This window comes from Heptranchias perlo, chromosome 15, assembly GCF_035084215.1.
Source record: "Heptranchias perlo isolate sHepPer1 chromosome 15, sHepPer1.hap1, whole genome shotgun sequence".
NCBI classification, from domain to species: domain Eukaryota; kingdom Metazoa; phylum Chordata; class Chondrichthyes; order Hexanchiformes; family Hexanchidae; genus Heptranchias; species Heptranchias perlo.
In genome coordinates this window covers 62834161-62855072 of record NC_090339.1, presented here as the reverse complement: position 1 = coordinate 62855072, position 20912 = coordinate 62834161, and the positions used below count along the sequence as shown (strand labels likewise).

Below are 20912 nucleotides of genomic sequence, written 5' to 3'. Positions count from 1 at the left end.
TGAAATCAATGGGTTACACTGTAACAATCCCCGTCCATTAAAATCATTGGGTTACACTGTAACACTCCTCATCCATTGACATCAATGGGTTACACTGTAACACTCCCCGTCCATTAAAATCATTGGGTTACACTGTAACACTCCCCATCCACTGAAATCAATGGGTTACACTGTAACACTCCCCATCCACTGAAATCAATGGGTTACACTGTAACACTCCTCATCCATTGAAATCAATGGGTTACACTGTAACAATCCCCGTCCATTAAAATCATTGGGTTACACTGTAACACTCCTCATCCATTGACATCAATGGGTTACACTGTAACACTCTCCGTCCATTGAAATCATTGGGTTACACTGTAACACTCCTCATCCATTGAAATCAATGGGTTACACTGTAACACTCCCCGTCCACTGAAATCAATGGGTTACACTGTAACACTCCTCATCCATTGACATCAATGGGTTACACTGTAACACTCCCCATCCATTGAAATCAATGGGTTACACTGTAACACTCCCCATCCATTGAAATCATTGGGTTACACTGTAACACTCCTCATCCATTGAAATCAATGGGTTACACTGTAACACTCCTCATCCATTGACATCAATGGGTTACACTGTAACACTCCCCATCCATTGAAATCAATGGGTTACACTGTAACACTCCCCATCCATTGAAATCATTGGGTTACACTGTAACACTCCTCATCCATTGAAATCATTGGGTTACACTGTAACACTCCTCATCCATTGAAATCATTGGGTTACACTGTAACACTCCTCATCCATTGAAATCATTGGGTTACACTGTAACACTCCCTGTCCATTGAATTCATTGGGTTACACTGTAACACTCCCCGTCCATTGAAATCAATGGGTTACACTGTAACACTCCTCATCCATTGAAATCATTGGGTTACACTGTAACACTCCTCATCCATTGAAATCATTGGGTTACACTGTAACACTCCTCATCCATTGAAATCATTGGGTTACACTGTAACACTCCCAGACCACTGAAATCAATGGGTTACACTGTAACACTCTCCGTCCATTGAAATCATTGTGTTACACTGTAACACTCCTCATCCATTGAAATCATTGGGTTACACTGTAACACTCCTCATCCATTGAAATCAATGGGTTACACTGTAACACTCTCCGTCCATTGAAATCATTGTGTTACACTGTAACACTCCTCATCCATTGAAATCAATGGGTTACACTGTAACACTCCCCGTCCATTAAAATCATTGGGTTACACTGTAACACTCCCCGTCCATTGAAATCAATGGGTTACACTGTAACACTCCTCATCCATTGAAATCATTGGGTTACACTGTAACACTCCTCATCCATTGAAATCAATGTGTTACACTGTAACACTCCTCATCCATTGAAATCAATGGGTTACACTGTAACACTCCCTGTCCATTGAAATCAATGGGTTACACTGTAACACTCCCTGTCCATTGAAATCAATGGGTTACACTGTAACACTCCTCATCCATTGAAATCAATGGGTTACACTGTAACACTCCCCATCCATTGAAATCAATGGGTTACACTGTAACACTCCCTGTCCATTGAAATCAATGGGTTACACTGTAACACTCCTCATCCATTGAAATCAATGGGTTACACTGTAACACTCCCCGTCCATTGAAATCATTGGGTTACACTGTAATGTTTTTGCCTGAGGAAGGAGAAAATCTCCGAAAGCTTGTGAATTTAAAATAAAATTGCTGGACTATAACTTGGTGTTGTAAAATTGTTTACAATTGTCAACCCCAGTCCATCACCGGCATCTCCACATCATCACTATATGAAGCCACATATATTAGCCCCGATTTTAACCTAACCCACCCGGCCAGAATGAGGCGATTTATACCTCGTCCAATTTTTGGCTTGGTTAGAGTCAATGGAGCGGGAAATCAGGCATCAGACCCAAACACACCCCATCCTCGCCAGGCCCATTAAGTTAAAATCGGGTCTAGTTTATCAACCATACCCACAAGTGGCCGCCAAGTCTTGTCTCTCACATTCCTACCAAACTCAAAACAGTTAGTTTGCAACTCATAACTTTTTAAAAATTCATTCTTGGGACGTGGGCGTCGTTGGCGAGGCTGCATTTATTGCCCATCCCCTAGTTGCCCCGAGAAGGTGGTGGTGGGCTTTCTTCTTGAACCACTGCTGCTCCTGTGGTGATGATGCTTGGTGGGGAATTCCAGGATTTTGACACAGCAACGATGAAGGAACAGCGATAAATGTACAAGTGGGGATGGTGTGCGACTCGGGCGGGGGGGGGAAACTGGAGGTGATGGTGTTCCAAAGACAGCGCTGCCCTCGTCCTTCTCAGTGGTTGATGTCCCGCGGGGGGGGGGGGCGCTTTTGAAAGGGGGGAGAGGCAAGGGGTCCAAATATTTTGGTTTAGTTATAAACCACGGAGTCCTTGGACTACATATAAACATCAGCCAAACACTGAGGTTAAATGAAAATTGAATCTTGTGTCTTTACGTGCACATTCATCTTACCGCTCGCCAGCTACAAGCTAAGAACTACAAATTAACTCTTTGAGTTGGGCTGTTTGAATTTCCTGTGACACATACAACATAACCAGAAATGGAAAAAGGGCAGACAAACTGGAGAGACCTGAAGCAAGATGAAATTGGCTTGTTGGCCAAATGGGTCTATGGGTCATGATCTGAACACTTCTGCTACAGCACAACCAGGTTTGATATGATAATCGGTGACACAAGATCCATACCAGCAACTCCACGTCAAGCATCTTCTCCCACTAAATTTAAATGATCCCAATCCAACACCTCCACTGAACAATATATACAACATCTAAACTGCAAGGAGGTCACTGCCTTCAAGTCTACTAAAGAATTCAGACCCACCAGACTGCCGGGGAACTTGGATCAATTATTTGATTAAATTAGTAGGGAACAAACGCTTTGTCCCTCCCTCTCACTCTGTTCACACACACTTAAAACCACCAGGGAAATTGTTTAAAAGGTAGCTACACCCAAGGATTTTGGTCAATTAAAGGAGACAATTCCACTTCAAATCTGGATCGTTTCAGATTGTCAAATATCTGAGATTTAGTCCAAGTTTGATGGATTTGGCAGAAGAAATTCAGCATTCCTACCCTGTGTGCATCCAATAATTTATCCCCACCCCTGACCAACCAATGAATACAGACACAGGGGACTAAATTTTCCAAACACTTGTAGTCATAGGAACAGGAGGAGGCCATTCAGCCCCTTGAGCTGATTCCGCCATTCAATGAGATCATGGTTGATCTATCGTCAGTGGTCAATCTAGCCCAGGGAATGTGAAATGGTCCACTTTACAATGACATCCTGCAATAAGTGGCTGGAGGCTGTTTGTTATGAGATAGCACATCAAATCATACCTTTTCGAACTAGTTAAGGAGCACAGAAAAGGGTTTTATTAATCACTGATGAACAAATGGAAAACAAAATACTCACTGCTATTTGGAGGAGAGCTGCTTTGATAGATGTCCATGTGTCCAGTCGCCTGTCTAAGATAACAATGAACTTGATTTCAGGTTTTTGTAGACTGTGAGAAAAGAGAAATAAAAACTGTCAAACCAGGTTAATAACAATTAGAATAAAGTGCAGAAACTGTGTGAATTAAATCCTCTCATTAAGGACCATACCAGAACTGAAGATAGTTCTAACTATCAGGAAAGATTGAACAGGCTGGGGCTCTTTTCTCTGGAAAAGAGAAGGATGAGGGGTGACCTTAAAATTATGAAAGGGTTTGATAGGAACATAGGAACAGGAGTAGGCCATTCAGCCCCTCGTGCCTGCTCTGCCATTTGATAAGATCATGGCTGATCTGTTATCTAACTCTATATACCTGCCTTTGGCCCATATCCCTTAATACCTTTGGTTGCCAAAAAGCTATCTATCTCAGATTTAAATTTAGCAATTGAGCTAGTATCAATTGCCGTTTGCGGAAGAGAGTTCCAAACTTCTACCACCCTTTGTGTGTAGAAATGTTTTCTAATCTCACTCCTGAAAGGTCTGGCTCTAATTTTTAGACTGTGCCCCCTACTCCTAGAATTCCCAACCAGCGGAAATAGTTTCTCTCTATCCACCCTATCTGTTCCCCATAATATCTTATAAACTTCGATCAGATCACCCCTTAACCTTCTAAACTCCAGAGAATACAACCCCAATTTGTGTAATCTCTCCTCGTAACTTAACCCCTGAAGTCCGGGTATCATTCTAGTGAACCTACGCTGCACTCCCTCCAAGGCTAATATGTCCTTCTGAAGGTGTGGTGCTCACAGTACTCCAGGTACAGTCTAACCAGGGTTTTGTATAGCTGCAGCATAACTTCTTCCCCCTTGTACTCCAGTCCTCTAGATATAAAGGCCAGCATTTCATCAGCCTTATTGATTATTTTCTGCACCTGTTCATGACACTTCAATGATCTATGTACCTGAACCCCTAGGTCCCTTTGGACATCCACTGTTTTTAACTTTTACCATTTAGAAAGTACCCTGTTCTATCCTTTTTTGATCCACAGTGGATGACCTCACATTTGTCTACATTGAATTCCATTTGCCACAGTTTTGCCCATTCACCCAATCTATCAATATCGCTTTGTAATTTTATGTTTTCATCTAAACTGCTTACAATGCCACCAATCTTTCTGTCATCGGCAAATTTGATATGAGACTTTCTATGCCTTCATCTAAGTTGTTAATAAATATTGTGAATAATTGAGGCCCCAAGACAGATCCCTGCGGGACTCCACTAGTCACATCCTGCCAATGTGAGTACCTACCCATTATCCCTACTCTCTGACGCCTTTCGCTCAGCCAACTTCCTAACCAAGTCCGTACTTTTCCCTCGATTCCATGGGCTTCTATATTAGCTAACAGTCTCTTATGTGGGACCTTATCAAATGCATTCTGGAAGTCCATATAAATAACATCCATTGGCATTCCCCTGTCCACTATTTTAGTCACCTCTTCAAAAAATTCAATCAGGTTTGTCAGGCCGACCTACCTTTCACAAATCCATGCTGGCTCTCTCTGATTAACTGAACATTCTCGAGGTATTCTGTCACCCTATCCTTAACTATAGACTCCAGTATTTTCCCCACAATACATGCTAGGCTAACTGGTCTATAATTCCCTGGTTTCCCTTTCTCTCCTTTCTTAAAAAGCGGAGTGACATGTGCAATTTTCCAATCCAGAGGGACAGTTCCTGAATCTAGAGAACTTTGAAAGATTATAGTTAGGGCATCTGCAATGTGCTCACCTACTTCCTTTAAAACTATGGGATGGAAACCAAATGGTCCTGGGGATTTGTCACTCTTTAGTGCTATTACTTTCTTCATTACTGTTGCTTCACTTATATTAATTTTATCGAGTCCCTGTCCCCGATGTAGAGAAAATGTTTCTACTTGTGGGAGAGACCAAAACTAGAGGAGATGAACATACGATAGTCACTAATAATACAATAAGGAATTCAGGAGAGTGGTTAAAATGTGGAACTCGCTACCACAAGGGGTAGTTGAGGCAAATAGCATAGATGCATTTAAGGGGAAGTTGGATAAACACATGAGGGAGAAAGGAATAGAAGGTTATGCTGATAGGGTTAGATGAAGAGGGGTGGAAGGAGGCTTGTAGGGAGCAGAAACGCCGGCATAGACCAGTTGGGCCGAATGGCCTGTTTTTGTGCTATACATTCTATGTAATTAATGCCCTATTTCCTCGTTCAGCTGATGGGCCTAAATGTCCAGAGGACAGGAGAGTCTGAGCTTCATCCCATGGGCCAACTGACGTCTGAGCCCTGTCAATCCAGCCCGGCAACTCAGTCCTATTTCTTATTCCCTTGTTTGTCCATTTAAAAAAAAATTGTTCTCAGGGTGTGGGCGTTGCTGGCAAGGCCGCATTTATTGCCCGACCCCAGTTGCCCGGAGAAGTTGGTGGTGAACTTTCTTCATCTTCAACCGCTGTCAGCGACTCATCTTACAACTGCTTGGCTTGCTAGGCCACTTCAGAGGGCATTGGTGTCAACTGTGTGGGGCTGGAGTCGTGTAAAGCCAGACTGGGTCACAGAGGCATGTTCCCTTCCTTGAAGGACATTGTAAAGAAAGAACTTGCATTTCTATGGCGCCTTTCATGTCATCAGGACATCCCAAAGCACTTTACAACAACCAATGAAATACATTTTGAAGTGTAGTTACTGTTATAATGTAGGAAACGCAGCAGCCAATTTGCGCACAGCAAGATCCCACAAACAGCAATGTAATAATTATCAGATAATCTGTTTTTTTAGTGATGTTGGTTGAGGGATAAATATTGGCCAGGACACTGGGAAAAACTCCCCCTGCTCTTCTTCGAAACAGCGGCTGAGCGATCTTTTACATTCACCTGAGAGAGCAGACGGGGCCTCGGTTAAACATCTCACCTGAAAGACGGCGCCTCCGACAGTGCTGCACTCCCTCAGTACTGCACTGGGAGTGTCAGCCTAGGTTTTGTGCTCATGTCTCTGGAGTGGAATTTGAACCCATGACCTTCTGACTCAGAGACGAGAGTGTCACCCACTGAGAGAATCAGTCCGATTTTTAGAACAAACCTTCATGTTTCTGTTGCCAGGTCACATTATTGAATTCAAACTCACAACTTGCCACACTGGGATTTGAACTCACGAGTCCAATACCACAACCAATGGGCCACTGAGCCCTAATAGCTCATAGCCCTGGAGGCTTGAAAAGGGCTGGGTTTTTTTTCCCCACTGTTGCCTCACTGGTGGATAATTTTTAAACCCAGGACACCAAGCTCGTCTGTGTCTGCACCTTAAGATATATAGAAATGAACGGATTTGAACTTCATGGGATCAAAAACGCATGTCTGTTCCTGGCCATAACTTCAGCAAGAGTCCATCAGAACGGCCGCGAACTCTGTTGGGACCCGAATACATCAGGTGAAGTTTCCGGGTTAGCCCTGTCCCCCCCACCCCTTATAAGGCAATCGATCCACCAATGGCCTGCTGCTTGTGGCCCCTCCCTTCATCTCTCCCCCCACCCCGCCTCTCCCAATGAATTTTCTAGGCCTATATATGGCTCTTGAAATTCCTGATATGCATCCATGGGGCCGAGTTAAAACCTGAGCCATGCTGTGTGAATGGCAGCTCCACTGAGGGCATGAAGTCTGAATGGGAGATTGCAGAGGGCAGGATGTTTGAATGGGAATCAGCTCCGCTGTCTGCATTGGCTTTTAACAAACAAAGACAAAGCAAACTTACTTTAAATACATAAAATGCAAATGATTGCCATGTATCAATAATCTAATGTTAAGATTACAGCAAAGGAGGGGACAATATCAGCCTGACAACAGCAGGAAAAGAATACTTTACAAAAAATCATTCTCGGGATGTGGGCATTGCCGGCATTTATTGCCCATCCCCTAGTTGCCCTGAGAAGGTGGTGCTGGGCCTTCTTCTTGAACTACCGGTAGCAGGTTTGATACAACTGAATGTTTGCTAGGCCACTTCTCAGGGCAATTTAGAGTCAACCATGTTGGGGTGGGACTGGAGTCACAAATAAGCCCAGATCAGGTCAGGACGGCAAGTTTCCTTCCGCTAAAGGAACATTAATGAACCAGTTGGGTTTTTTACAACAATCTGTACAGCTTCACGGTCACTTTTACTGAGACCGGCTTTTTATTTCCAGATAATTTTTTTAAACCAAATTCAAATTCTTAAACTGCCACAGTGGGATTTGAACTTGTGTTCTCTGGATTACTAGTCCAGTAACGTAACCACAACACCACCATACCCAGACTTAAACATTTTCATCTTTAGTTGGAAAATCTGGGGCATTGTTCCCTCCCTCCCTCACTTATTTTCTCCCACTCACCACTATGCAGGACAAATGCTCAACGTACATACGCCCTTCAGGGAAAAGCGTTAAAGAGAAAGAGATCTGGGCGTTCGAGTGCACTGATCGCTGAAGGTTCATGAGCAATGCCGTGAAGCGATAGCTGGAGCAAATTGGGTGTTGGGGTGCAGTTATGGGACAATTGACTATAGGACTAAGCAAACTATTTTGTCCTTGTACAAGACCTCGGTCAGGCCTCAGTTGGAATACTGTGTCCAGTTTTGGTCTCCGCACATGGTGGGTGATATTGAGGCTTTGGAAAGGGTGAAGAGGAAGGTCATTAGACTAATTCCCAGCTTAAAGCATCGCAGTTATCAAGATAGGCTCAAAGAGCTGGGGATCTACAATTCAGAGAAGCGTAGACTTAAGGGTGATCTGATCGAGGTTTATAAGATGATGAAGGGAATAGATTGTGTTTGAGTTGACAGTTTGTTCCAATTAAATACATTAGGGAGGGCCAGGGGGTCACAATTTTAAGTTGGACAAGGTCAGATTGAGGTTAGATGTCAGGAGGTGGATCTTTTCCCAGAGAATAGTGGGCCCCAGGAACAAGCTGCCGGCTCGTGCAGCGCAGGCCGATTCACTGAATTCCTTGAAGCGAGACCTGGACCTGTTTCTGGCTGGGGTGGAGATCACCTCGTACAAGAGGTAGGTAATGTAATGCACAGAATTATCAGGGCCAGAGTGATCTCCTGGACCAGTTTCAATCGCCAAAGTGGGGGTCGGAGGGGAATTTCCCAGATTTCTTTCCCCCAAATTGGCCGGGGTTTTTGTCTGTTTTATTGCCTCTCCCAGAGATCACATGGTGTGGGATGGGGAGTGTATATATTGTGATACACAAGGTATCATGATTGTGTGGGACAGGCTGCATGGACCAGAGGGACTTTTCCTTTCCTGTTACTGTTCGTATGTGCGTATATTCACGCTCCTCCACTTTGGAAACATTGCTCAGTCTGGTCCATCCCCTTGATCACCCCAAGTGCTATCCCCATCCTTTGGATGGTGCGATTCATCCTTTTGAGTAGCTGAGACCTGCAGTACACTAAGGACTAACAAAGTAGATCCAACTAAGGTTGGGAACATGAGGACTTGACTGTAATTACCTGGTAGATATGTAACTGATCAGGTATTTGTACACAAATGCCTACCTAGGAACATTGGAACCTGGGAACAGGAGTAGAAATCTGTTCCATCAAGCCATGGCTACGCTTTATCTTTTTGATCCCAATTCCCAGCCCTTTCTCCATGTCTCTTCTTACTTCCTGAGTATGTGTCTATCTCCCCATTAAACACATCTATTGATCCTGCATTTACATGTTTCGAGGGCTGTGTGTACAACATTCTCATAACCCATAGTGTGAAGAAATTACTTGGGAAAAGATATTAAATATCTAGTGAACTGAACTCCCCCACATTTTTTCCTACTCAATTTTTTTTAATGGATCAATGGTGTCCTTTAGTTTACCTTTGAGGGCCATTAAAGCTATCATGGTGTGCCACATGGTATAACTCTTCTGTCCTTACAAAACAGCCTAACATCTTACTCCCTCATCCCCTCCACCACAAAGACTGCCAATATCCACCTCTAACATTGCCCACCTCCGCCCCTGCCTCTGCCCCACGGCCTGAGGGACCTGCAGAGTGCAGAACTATCACTGAAAGATATCAACATCCCAACCAAAACCAAACAAGGTTTGAGAGCTCCGTTGGTCTTCTAGCACAATAACGAGGAGGTACAAATAGCAAAAGGCTCACAAACCTCTAACTGGCATCAGCAATCTTAGCACCAGTGTACGATTCAGTGAAGATCACAAGTGAAAGAAAAGAAAGACTTGCATTTATATAGCGCCTTTCACAACCTCAGGATGTCCCAAAGCGCTTTACAGTCAATGAAGTACTTTTGAAGTGTAATCACTGTTATAATGTAGGGAACACGGCAGCCAATTTGCACACAGCAAGATCCCACAAACAGCAATATGATAATGACCAGATAATCTGTTTTAGGTGATGTTAGTTGAGGGATAAATATTGGCCAACTTGGAGAACTTCCCTGCTCTTCTTCGAAATAGTGGCCATGGGATCTTTTACGTCCACCTGTGAGGGCAGGTGGGGCCTCAGTTTAACGTCTCATCCAAAAGACGGCACCTCCAACAGTGCAGCACTCCCTCAGTACTGCACTGGGAGCATCAGCCTAGATTTAGTTTTCAAGTCTCTGGAGTGGGACTTCAACCCACACCCTTCATGACCCAGGAGCGAGCGTGCTCCCTACTAAGCCAGCAGCTGACACCTTACATAAGTTTATATTAAACATTTGTGTTCAGTACCAGGTACGGGAGAGACTGCCTCAAACAGATTGCACAGAAACAGATGGCGCAATCCACCGTTAACTGCTTCCATTTGTCACCTTCATTGATCGCAAGTGCACATCCACCTGGGCTGATCGATACACTAGATTCTGCATTATAAGGGAGTGTTGTGCCCTTCAGAAACCAGTGCTGGGAGTCAGACCACTGACAGCTCAAGTCTCAACAGATGGTTTCAGATTTGCACATTACTGCAAAGCCATACCTGTCATAAAATATCTTTACTAGAGAAATGGTGTCAGACTGTGCTCTCTGTTTCAGTGGAAGTGCTATTTGTGGATCAGAATTTTTTTGCTTGCAACAAATAATTCAACGTAATGTTGATCTTATTCCGTGCAACAGATTCTATTTGATAGGGCAGATAGAGAGAAATTATTTCCCTCTGGTGGGGGAATCAAGAACATAGGGACATAAGAGCCTCTGCCCTTGACCTTGTCCAACAGGTACGAGGTACTTACTACCTGTATAGATGAGAGCGAAGACTGCAGGGAGGATGGGCAAACTGACCATGTGGCACTGTGGTTCAGGAGGTCATTCAAGTGGGGGGAGTAAATAGGAATACAGTAGTCGTAGGGGATAGTATAGTCAGGGGGATAGACTCTGTTCTCTGCAGCCGCGACCAAGGGTCCCAAAGGCTGTGTTGCCTGCCCGGTGCCAGGGTTAAGGACATCTCCTCGCGGCTGGAAAAGAACTTGGAGCATGAGGAGGAGGATCCAGTTGTCGTGGTCCGTGTTGGAACCAACGACATAGGTAAAACTAAGAATGGGGTTCTGCAGAGACAGTTTGAGGAGCTAGGGTCTAAATTAATAAGCAAAACCTCAAAGGCAATAATCTCTGGATTACTGAGCCACGTGTAAATTGGCACAGGGTCGAACAGATCAGAGAGTTAAATGAGTGGCTCAAAGAGTGGTATGGGAGACAGGGGTTTCGATTCATGGGGCACTGGCACCAGTACTGGGGAAAGAGGGAGCTGTTCCGACGGGACGGGCTCCACTTAAACCGGCTGGGACCAGCGTCCTGGCAAATCGAATAACTAGGGCTGTAGATAGGGTTCTAAACTAAAAAGGGGGGTGGGGGAGGGGTCAGGTGAGGGGAAATTTAGAAATCTATAGAGAAAAGTCAAGGCAACAGAGCAGTGTAGTGATTTGGGTAAAGATAAGCAGAGTGTGGCAGGAAGGGACAGAGAGTTTACCAATAATAGAGCATCAACAAGTAAGGTCAAAGCAAGAAAAAATGGTAGAAAGTCAAAATTAAAGGCTTATTATCTGAATGCACGGAGTATTCGTAACAAGATAGATGAATTAGTTGCACAAATAGAGATAAGTGGGTTTGATCTAATAGCCATTATAGAGACATGGTTGCAAAGAGACCAAGATTGGGAACTAAATATTCCAGGTGACACGATGTTTAGAAAAGACAGGCAGAATGGAAAAGGAGGAGGTGTAGCCCTAATAATAAAGGATGGCATAAGGACAGTGGTGAGGAAAGACCTTGGCTCGGAAGATCAGGAAATAAAAACATAGAAACATAGAAAATAGGAGCAAGTGTAGGCCATTCGGCCCTTCGGGCCTGCTCCGCCATTCAAAATGATCATGGCTGATCGTCTAACTCAGTACCCTGTTCCCGCTTTTTCCCCAATAGAATCATTATGGGTGGAAATAAGAAATAACAAGGGGCAGAAAACACTGGTGGGAGTAGTTTATAGGCCCCCTAATAGTAGCTATACCATTGGACAGAGTATTAATCATGTAATAATAGGAGCTTGTAATAAAGATAATGCAGTAATCATGGGGTCCTTAATCTTCATATAGACTGGACAAATCAAATTGGCAAAGATAGTTTGGAGGACAAGTTCATGGAATGCACTCGAAATGGTTTCCTAGAGCAATACATCATGGAACCAACCAGGGAACGGGCTATTTTAGATCTTGTATTGTGAATGAGACAGGGTTAATTAGTAATCTCACAGTAAAGGATCCTCTGGGGAAGAGTGATCATAATATGATAGAACTTCACATTGAGTTTGAGAGCGAAGTACTTATGTCCAAAACTAGAGTCTTAAACTTAAATAAAGCCAATTACAAAGATATGAGGGGCGAGTTGGCTAAGGTAGATTGGGAAATTAAATTAAAAGAAATGACGGTTGAAAAGCAATGGCAAACATTTAAGGAAATATTTAAATATTCTCAACAAATATACATCCCATTAAGAAATAAAAACTCCATGAGAAAGTGATCCATCCGTGGCTAACTAAAGAAGTTTAGGATAGTATTAGATTAAAAGAAGAGGCCTATAATGTTGCCAAGAAGTGTAGTAAACCTGAGGATTAGGAGTGTTTTAGAAACCAGCAAAGGACGACCAAAAAATTGATAAAAAGGGAGAAAATAGAATATGAAAGTAAACTAGCAAGAAATATAAAAATGAAAAAAGTAGCAAAAGTAAACGTTGGTCCCTTCGAGGCTGAGACAGGAGAAATTATAATGGGGAATCAGGAAATGGCAGATGCTTTAAACAAATATCTTGTATCTGTCTTCACAGTAGAAGACACAAAAAGCATACCAGAAATAGCGGGGAACCAAGGGGTTAATGAGAGTGAGGAACTTAAAGTAATTAATATCAGCAGAGAAAAAGTACTGGAGAAACTAATGGGACTAAAAGCCAACAAATCCCCTGGACCAGATGGCCGACATTCTAGGGTTCTAAAAGAGGTGGCTGCAGAGATGGTGGATGCATTGGTTTTGATCTTCCAAAATTCCCCAGATTCTAGAATGGTCCCAGCGGATTGGAAGGTAGCAAATGTAACCCCACTATTCAAGAAAGGAGGGAGAGAGAAAACAGGGAACTACAGGCCAGTTAGCCTGACATCAATCGTCAGGAAAATGCTGGAATCAATTATTAACGAAATGGTAACAGGGCACTTAGAAAATCATAATATGATTGGGCAGAGTCAACATGGTTTTATGAAAGGGAAGTCATGTTTGACAAATTTATTAGAGTTTTTTGAGGATGTAACTAGCCGGGTAGATAAAGGGGAACCAGTGGATGTAGTACATTTGGATTATCAAAAGGCATTCAATAAGGTGCCACACAAAAGGTTGTTACGCAAGATAAGGGCTCATGGGGTTGGGGGTAATATATTAGCATGGATAGAGGATTGGTTAACGGACAGAAAACAGAGAGTAGGGATAAACGGGTCATTTCCAGGTTGGCAGGCTGTAACTAGTGGGGTACCGCAAGGATCAGTGCTTGGGCCTCAGCTAATTACAATGTATGTTAATGACTTGGATGAAGGGGCCAGTGTAATGTATCCAAGTTTGCTGACGATAGGTGGGAAAGTAAGCAGTGAGGAGGACACAGAAGGTTTGCAAAGGGATATAGACAGGTTAAGTGAATGGGCAAGAAGGTGGCAGGTGGAGTACAATGTGGGAAATGTGAGGTTATTCACTTTGGTAGGAAGAATTGAAAAACAGAATCTTTTTTAAATGGTGAGAAACTATTAAATGTTGATGTCCAGAGAGACTTGGGCGTCCTGGTACAAGAAACACAAAAAAATTTAGCATGCGGCTACAGCAGGCAATTAGGAAAGCATATGGCATATTGGCCTTTATTGCAAGGGGTTTGGAGTACAAGAGTAAGGAAGACTCACTACAATTGTACAGGGCTTTGATGAGACCACACCTGGAGTACTGCGTACAGTTTTGGTCTCCTTATCTAAGGAAGGATATACTTGCCTTAGAGACGGTGCAACAAAGGTTCACTAGATTAATTCCTGGGATGAGAGGGTTGTCCTATGAAGAGAGATTGAGTAGAATGGGCCGATACTCTCTGGAGTTTAGAAGAATGAGAGGTGATCTCATTGAAACATACAAGATTCTGAGAGGGCTTGACAGGGTAGATGCTGAGAGGATGTTTCCCCTGGCTGGAGAGTCTAGAACCAGGGGTCATAATCTCAGGATAAGGGGTCGGCCATTTAAGACTGAGATGAGGAGGAATTTCTTCACTCAGGGGGTTGTGAATCTTTGGAATTCTCTACCCCAGAGGGCTGTGGATGCTGAGTCGTTGAGTATATTCAAGGCTGAGATCGATTAATTTTTGGACTCTAGGGGAATCAAAGGCTATGGGGATCGGGCAGGAAAGTGAAGTTGTGATAGAAGCGATCAGCCATGATCTTATTGAATGGCGGAGCAGGCTCGAGGGGCTGAAAGGCCACCTCCTGTTCCTATGTTCCTATTTTAAGTTGCTGACGCATTTCCCTGACTGATACAATTGTGCTGGGTTCAGAGTTTGCGATTCTGATGTCCCATGATTCTTGAACTGAAAGCCTTGCCCTGAAAAACAAACACAGCCATTGTGACAGAGCTGAAACATTCTCCGTATTAAAACTATTTCTTTGATTGCCAGTGTTATCAGATGAAAGAATGGGTTTGTTTAATGTTAACATGCAGGTGACGAAAGTGAAACAGCAGGTAAGTAGTGTTTAACTCTACCATAACCGGTGTAGTGTTTAACTCTACCGTAACCGGTGTAGTGTTTAACTCTACCATAACCGGTGTAGTGTTTAACTCTACCGTAACCGGTGTAGTGTTTAACTCTACCATAACCGGTGCGCTGAATTAGACTCACGATTGTCACTGGAAGAATGAAGGAGGAAGTTAGAATATTTATTTCCACGTGGCAGGTTATTTGAACAGGGAATGCTGTATTGAGACAGAGATTATAAGGGGCCAATTCTCCTGTGTCGAGTATCTGAAGTGTGGCGAGCAAAATGCACGGGGAAAATGGAATGGGGACCCATAACCGCCCTGGAACTTCCTGTCCCATTCCCAATGGGATCACTGCCACTCAAACAGGAGATGGTATTTATTGAAAACGGCTCCACACTGACATCATTCTGACCTTTTATTTTAATTCATTCTCGGGATGTGGGCGTCACTGGTAAGGCCGGCATTTATTGCCCATCCCTAGCTGTCCTGCGAAAGTGGTGGTGAAACCCTGAAATCCCATGTGGTGAAGGTTCTCCCACCGTGCTGTTAGGTCGGCAGTTCCAGCATTTTCACCCAGTGACGATGAAGGAACGGCCGATACATGTCCAAGTCAGGATGGTGTGTTACTTGGAGGGGAACTTGGAGGTGATGGTGTTCCCATGCTCCTGCCTCTTTACCCCTCTCTCTCCTCCTTTAAGTCGCTCCTTAAAACCTATCTCTTTGACCAAGCTTTTGGTCACCTGTCCCAGTATTTCTTTACGTGGCTCGGTGTCAATATTTTGACTGATAATCGCTCCTGTGAAGCGCCTTTGGATGTTTTACTACGTTAAAGGCGCAACGTAAATGCAAGTTGTTATTGTTGCTGCCCTCGTCCCGCCAGGTGGTGGAAGTCGCGGGTTTGGGAGGTGCTGTCGAAGAAGCCTTGGCGAGTTGCTGCAGTGCATCCTGCGGATGATACACACTGCAGCCACGGTGGTGGAAGGGGTGGCTGAGTAATCCATCTGGTTTTATTATTGTTATTATTTGTAGCGGTTTGATACAACTGAGTGGCCACTTCAGAGGGCAGTTAAGAGTCAACCACGGCGTGGACTGGAGTCACATGTAGGCCTTGACTGGGTAAGGAAGGCAGGTTTCCTTCTCTAAAGGACATTGGTGCAGCACTGAACACTGAGACAAGCTGCCAGCACTGTAACAAGTCAAGCAATAAATGGTTCATCAAGATTGGAACTGATGTCCTTGACTCAGTTGGTAGCACACTTGTCTCTTGAGTCAGAAGGTCATGGGTTCAGGTCCCGCTCGAGGCCTTGTGCATGCAATCCGGGCTGATACTCCAGTGCCAGTGCCGAGCCAGTGCTGCACTGTCGGAGGTGCCGTCTTTCAGCAGAGATGTTAAACCGAGGCCCCGTCTGCCCTCTCAGGTGGATGTATGAGATCCTGAGGCACTATTTGAAGAAGAGCTGGGGAGTTCTCCCTGATGTCCTGCCCTATATTCATCCCAGCAATCCCAGTCTCCCAGCACAAATGTTAACCTATCCTCATAAATCCTAGTGAAACTGCACACGGCATCAACTGCTTTCAAAATATTTAATTATCAAAAAACAGAACTGTGTCTGAAACTGGTGTCTGCAAGTACCCAGAGAGTGGTGAGAATGTGGAACTCGCTACCACAAGGAGTAGTTGAGGTGAATAGCGTAGATGCATTTAAGGGGAAGCTGGATAAACACATGAGGGAGAAAGGAATAGAAGGATATGCCGATAGAGTGAGATGAAGTAGAGAGGGAGGAGGCTCGTGTGGAGCATAAACTCCAGCATGGACCAGTTGGGCCGAATGGCCTGTTTCTGTGCTGTGAAATTCTATGTAATTCTGGGTGAAAGTGCGCACCGTATTCACTTGAATAATCTAGCGATTCCTCTTCGGTACAATCGGTGCCTGTGGCAGTCGAGTGTCGGTGAGAAGAGGACGTCCAGGGGCCCGTGGAACTGTACCCCAGCGGAGAAGGAGAGAAACGTTAATACATCGTGTGAGTTTAAGTGCATACCTTGGGATAGCAGTCAAGTAGGTGACGACCTTCTGTATGACCTCTTCTGAAATGTCGCTAAAGCTGGGGTATTCTGGGAAAGTTATAATCACCGCATCATCTTTGCCTCGTCCACCTGCGGCAAACGATACCAAATATCAGTATAACTTCATCTACAGCTCAGTGTACAACTGGTGCTGTTGTAGTACATTTGATGCCTTTAAAGGGGAAGCTCGATAAACACAAGAGGGAGAAGGGAATAGGAGGATATGGTGATAGGGTGAGACGAAGTAGGGAGGGAGGAGGCTCGTGTGGAGCACAGACCAGTTGGGCCGAATGGCCTGTTTCTGTGCTGTAAATTCTATGTAATTCTATGTGAAGCAGAGATCCATACTTCCAGTTCAACTTTGGCTAATTGGCCTACGCCCAACAATTCACTGTGATCTGAGGGGAGGCTCTGAATATTGTATATGAATTATTAAGAGAATAAAGAGCATCATGAGAAGTAATTTTCCCTTCTGAAGAATAAACCTCACAATATAGGTTCATATGATGAAGGCCCTTCAGCCTATTTGGCCCCATCCTTCCAAAATACCAGCCCGACTGTCTTCCCATTTACAGAATCAAGTTGTTTCTTAAATGGAAACACTGTCCCAGCCTTAACCTCCCTGCCTGCTAAACTGTTCCACCTGTGGCTCACCCTCAGTCCAAACAGATATTTCTTGATGTCTGTCCTGAATTTGTACTTTCCAACCCTAAATTTATGCCCTCTTGTCCAGGTTTTTAAAAATTTGTTCTTGGGATTTAGGCAATAGTGTCAAAACGACATTTATTAACCATCCCTCGTTGCTCTGATTTGTACAATTAAGTGGTTTGCTAGTAGTGTGGACTAGAATCACATGTAGGCCAGGCCAGATTTCTGCACTGAATTGAAGTCACGATGTCAGGATTAGCTAGTCCGTTATCATAATCATTACGCTAGTATTCCCTGCTACTTTGGCCTAACTGAAAGTATTGCTTCAGACTTACTTTCTGTATCCCACTAAATATCTTTCATACCTTAATTAAGGCGGCCTCGGAGATATCTCTTTTCAAGCTGAATAAGCCTAGCTAATCATGTTGTTTCTATACAGCTCTTCCCTATGACACCAGGATCAGCCAGGTTATTCTCCTCTGCACTGCCTCTAGGGTCTGGCTGGCCCCGTAATTACGTGGGGACCACACTTGTACCCAGCACACCAGCTGTGGCCTAACTAGGGCCTTTTACAGTATTGACATTTCAGGGATTGGAACTCAACTAATCTGGCGATATAACCCTTCATCCTCCGAGTTTGGTTTGATGCTGCCTCACGCTGCTTGGACCCGGTGAGCGACAGGTGAACTAATACCCCATGGGTTTGTTCAATTTCCCACTTTTTCATGATTTTCTCAAAAATCCGTGAAAGAAGAAACTTTAAGAAATGTATTTTGCACAGCAAGAAGACTACGTTCCTACTGCCTAGGCCCCACGCTCTTGAATTCCCTTCCTAAACACCTCCAACTCCCCCGCCTCATTTAAGATCCTCCTTAAAACCCCATGTCTTTGACTCAGCTCTTGATCGCCCCTCGTGATCTCTCCTTTGTTGGCTCGACACCTCACACCTTGGTGAAGTACTTCGCAATGTTTTTCTACATTAAAGGCGCTGCATAAATGCAACTTGTAGAATCTTACAGTACAGAAAGGGGCCATTCGGCCCATCATGCCTGTGTCGGCTCTTTGAAAGAGCGATCCAATTAGTCCCACTTTCCCCCATAGCCCTGCAAGTGTTTTGCTTTTTAAATATTTATCCAATTCCCTTTTGAAAGTTATTATTGAATCTGCTTCCACCGCCCTTTCAGGCAGCACATTCCAGATCATAACAACTCGCTGTGTAAAAAAATTATATCGCGCCTTTCATGACCTCAGGACGTGCCAAAGCACTTCACAGCCAATGAAGTATTTTTGAAATGTAGTCACTGTTGTAATGTAGGAAACACAGCAGCCAATTTGCGCACAGCAAGATCCCATAAACAGCAATCTGATAATGACCAGATAACCAGTTTTTAATGATGTTGATTGAGGGATAAATATTGACCAGAACATCTCCCCTGCTCTTGCTTGAAACAGTGCCGTGGGATCTTTGAACATCCAGCTGAGAGGGCAGATGGGGGCTTCAGTTTTAACATCTCATCCGAAAGACGGCACCTCCGACAGTGCAGCACTCCCTCAGTACTGGCACTGGGAGTGTCAGCCTGGATTATGGGCTCAAGTCTCTGGAGTGAGACTTAAACCCACGACCTTCTGACTCAGAGGCGAGAGTGCTGCCCACCGAGTTACGGCTGACACTGTAACATATGCAACAACCCTGAGAAATGGAAAAGTCAATCTTGAGGCACAGCTCGCTGATCTTTGTTTTTTTTTGCAGGGGAGCCAAGTGAGAATGACTTTGCTTTGGAGGATAATATGATGCAGAGAAGCCCAATTTGAATGTGTAAACTGATAAAGCACATTAATCGTCAATTGCTTTGACATCCACGACTGTCATCATATCTTATTAACTACTGTTAACTTATTATTTATGAGTTACTGATCTGCATTGCTGGTGGGTATCACATTTTTAAACAATAAGGAAGAAATTGAGTGCCTAGTATCGAATTATTATCAAGCTGACTTAACGAAGCTCACCTGGCAGGAAAGCGAACTGCTTCTTCAGATGCTCACTAATGTTTTTTGCACAAATGGAGTTTAGGGTTTCTGGGGTAAGGTCATCTGCAAGGAAAAAAATTGTACATATATTAATTTTAATGTAATTGACTCCTTTAATCAGCTCAACACCAACTTGCATTTATATAGCACCTTTAATATAGTAAAACGTCCCAAGGCGCTTCACAGGAGACAAGGTTTGACACCGAGTCACATAAGGTGATATTAGGACAGGTGTCCATAAGCTTGGTCAAAGAGATAGGTTTTAAGGAGCGTCTTACAGGAGAAAAGAGAGGTGGAGAGGTTTAGGGAGGGAATTCCAGAGCTTAGGGCCTAGGCAGCTGAAGGCATGGCCGCCAATGGGGGAGCGATTAAAATTGGGGATACGCAAAAGGCCAGAATTGGAGGAGCGCAGAGATCTTGGAGGGTTGTAAGGCTGGAGGAGGTTACGGAGATAGGGAGAGGGTGGGGCCATGGAGGGATTTGAACAAGAGAGCAAGAATTTTAAATTTGAGGCATTGCTAGAACGAGAGCCAATGTGATGGGTGAACGGGACTTGGTGTGAGTTAGGCTACGGGCAGCAGAGTTTTGGATGAGCTGAAATTTAGGGAGGGTGGAATTTAGGGAAGGTGTGAGGCTGGTCAGGTCATCTGTTCCACAATGGCATCTGCAGAGTTGTGCTCGTGGAAATATTAGAACATAAAATCCAGAGTAAAATAAATCCATTCAACCCATCAACTACTCCATCCGGGGTCCATGACTAATTATTCTGAGATGGACTTCCCTCCCACAACATCTGTGGATTCCTTACTTTAGAGACACTAAATTTGTTTCTAGCTCCCCTGAGATAAAATTAATTAGCATCTGCAGTGTAATGAATTGGTTCATTCTTAACTTTTAACTTATGCCTGTTAAGTAAGATTCTGTTAGAAGGACAGTTTAAATTAAGAGGAATTCCAGTCAGAGAGCTTCAGCTGATAGAGTTACCGCACAGACACAGGACAAGCAGGGGCCGTCTTCGCTGATAAGAGACTCAGCAGAGGCAACAAACTCTTTGTTAGCTCGAGCCTTGAAAAGTCACCTGCCGTGGATCTGGAAAATTGGGGAATTATTCTTGTTAAAACTGAAGTCCAGCCAATTGGGGGAGGTAATATTTAGAAACATGCGGGTTCTCACGTAGCACAGAGTGAAAGTAAGGTATATAAAGAGGGCTGTTAGAACAGATACTTCAGAATAGGCTTGGCCAGCCTATCCCCTTAAGCTCGAAACCAGTGATGCAGTGAATTCTCCGGTCTTGTACCGAAAGTGTGACCTTAAGTGTATGTGTAATTATTATTAATAGTTACCATTGTATATGTGTAATTATTGGGTAATAATAGTTTTC

The 20912-nt window shown here is 44.0% G+C and overlaps 1 protein-coding gene across 2 annotated transcripts in view; it reads right to left on the bottom strand.

Moving 5' to 3' along the window:
* The window catches only part of mcf2a (MCF.2 cell line derived transforming sequence a), a 124259-nt gene that overhangs the window by 86744 nt on the left and 16603 nt on the right, over positions 1–20912 (bottom strand). For both annotated transcript variants that reach the window (XM_067997321.1, XM_067997320.1), the window contains exons 2-4: positions 19511–19594; positions 16828–16942; positions 3507–3597 (exon numbers count right to left, since the gene is read on the bottom strand). In XM_067997321.1, the coding sequence (XP_067853422.1) occupies positions 3507–3597; positions 16828–16942; positions 19511–19594 (290 nt within the window). The remainder of the gene's footprint in view (positions 1–3506; positions 3598–16827; positions 16943–19510; positions 19595–20912) is intronic.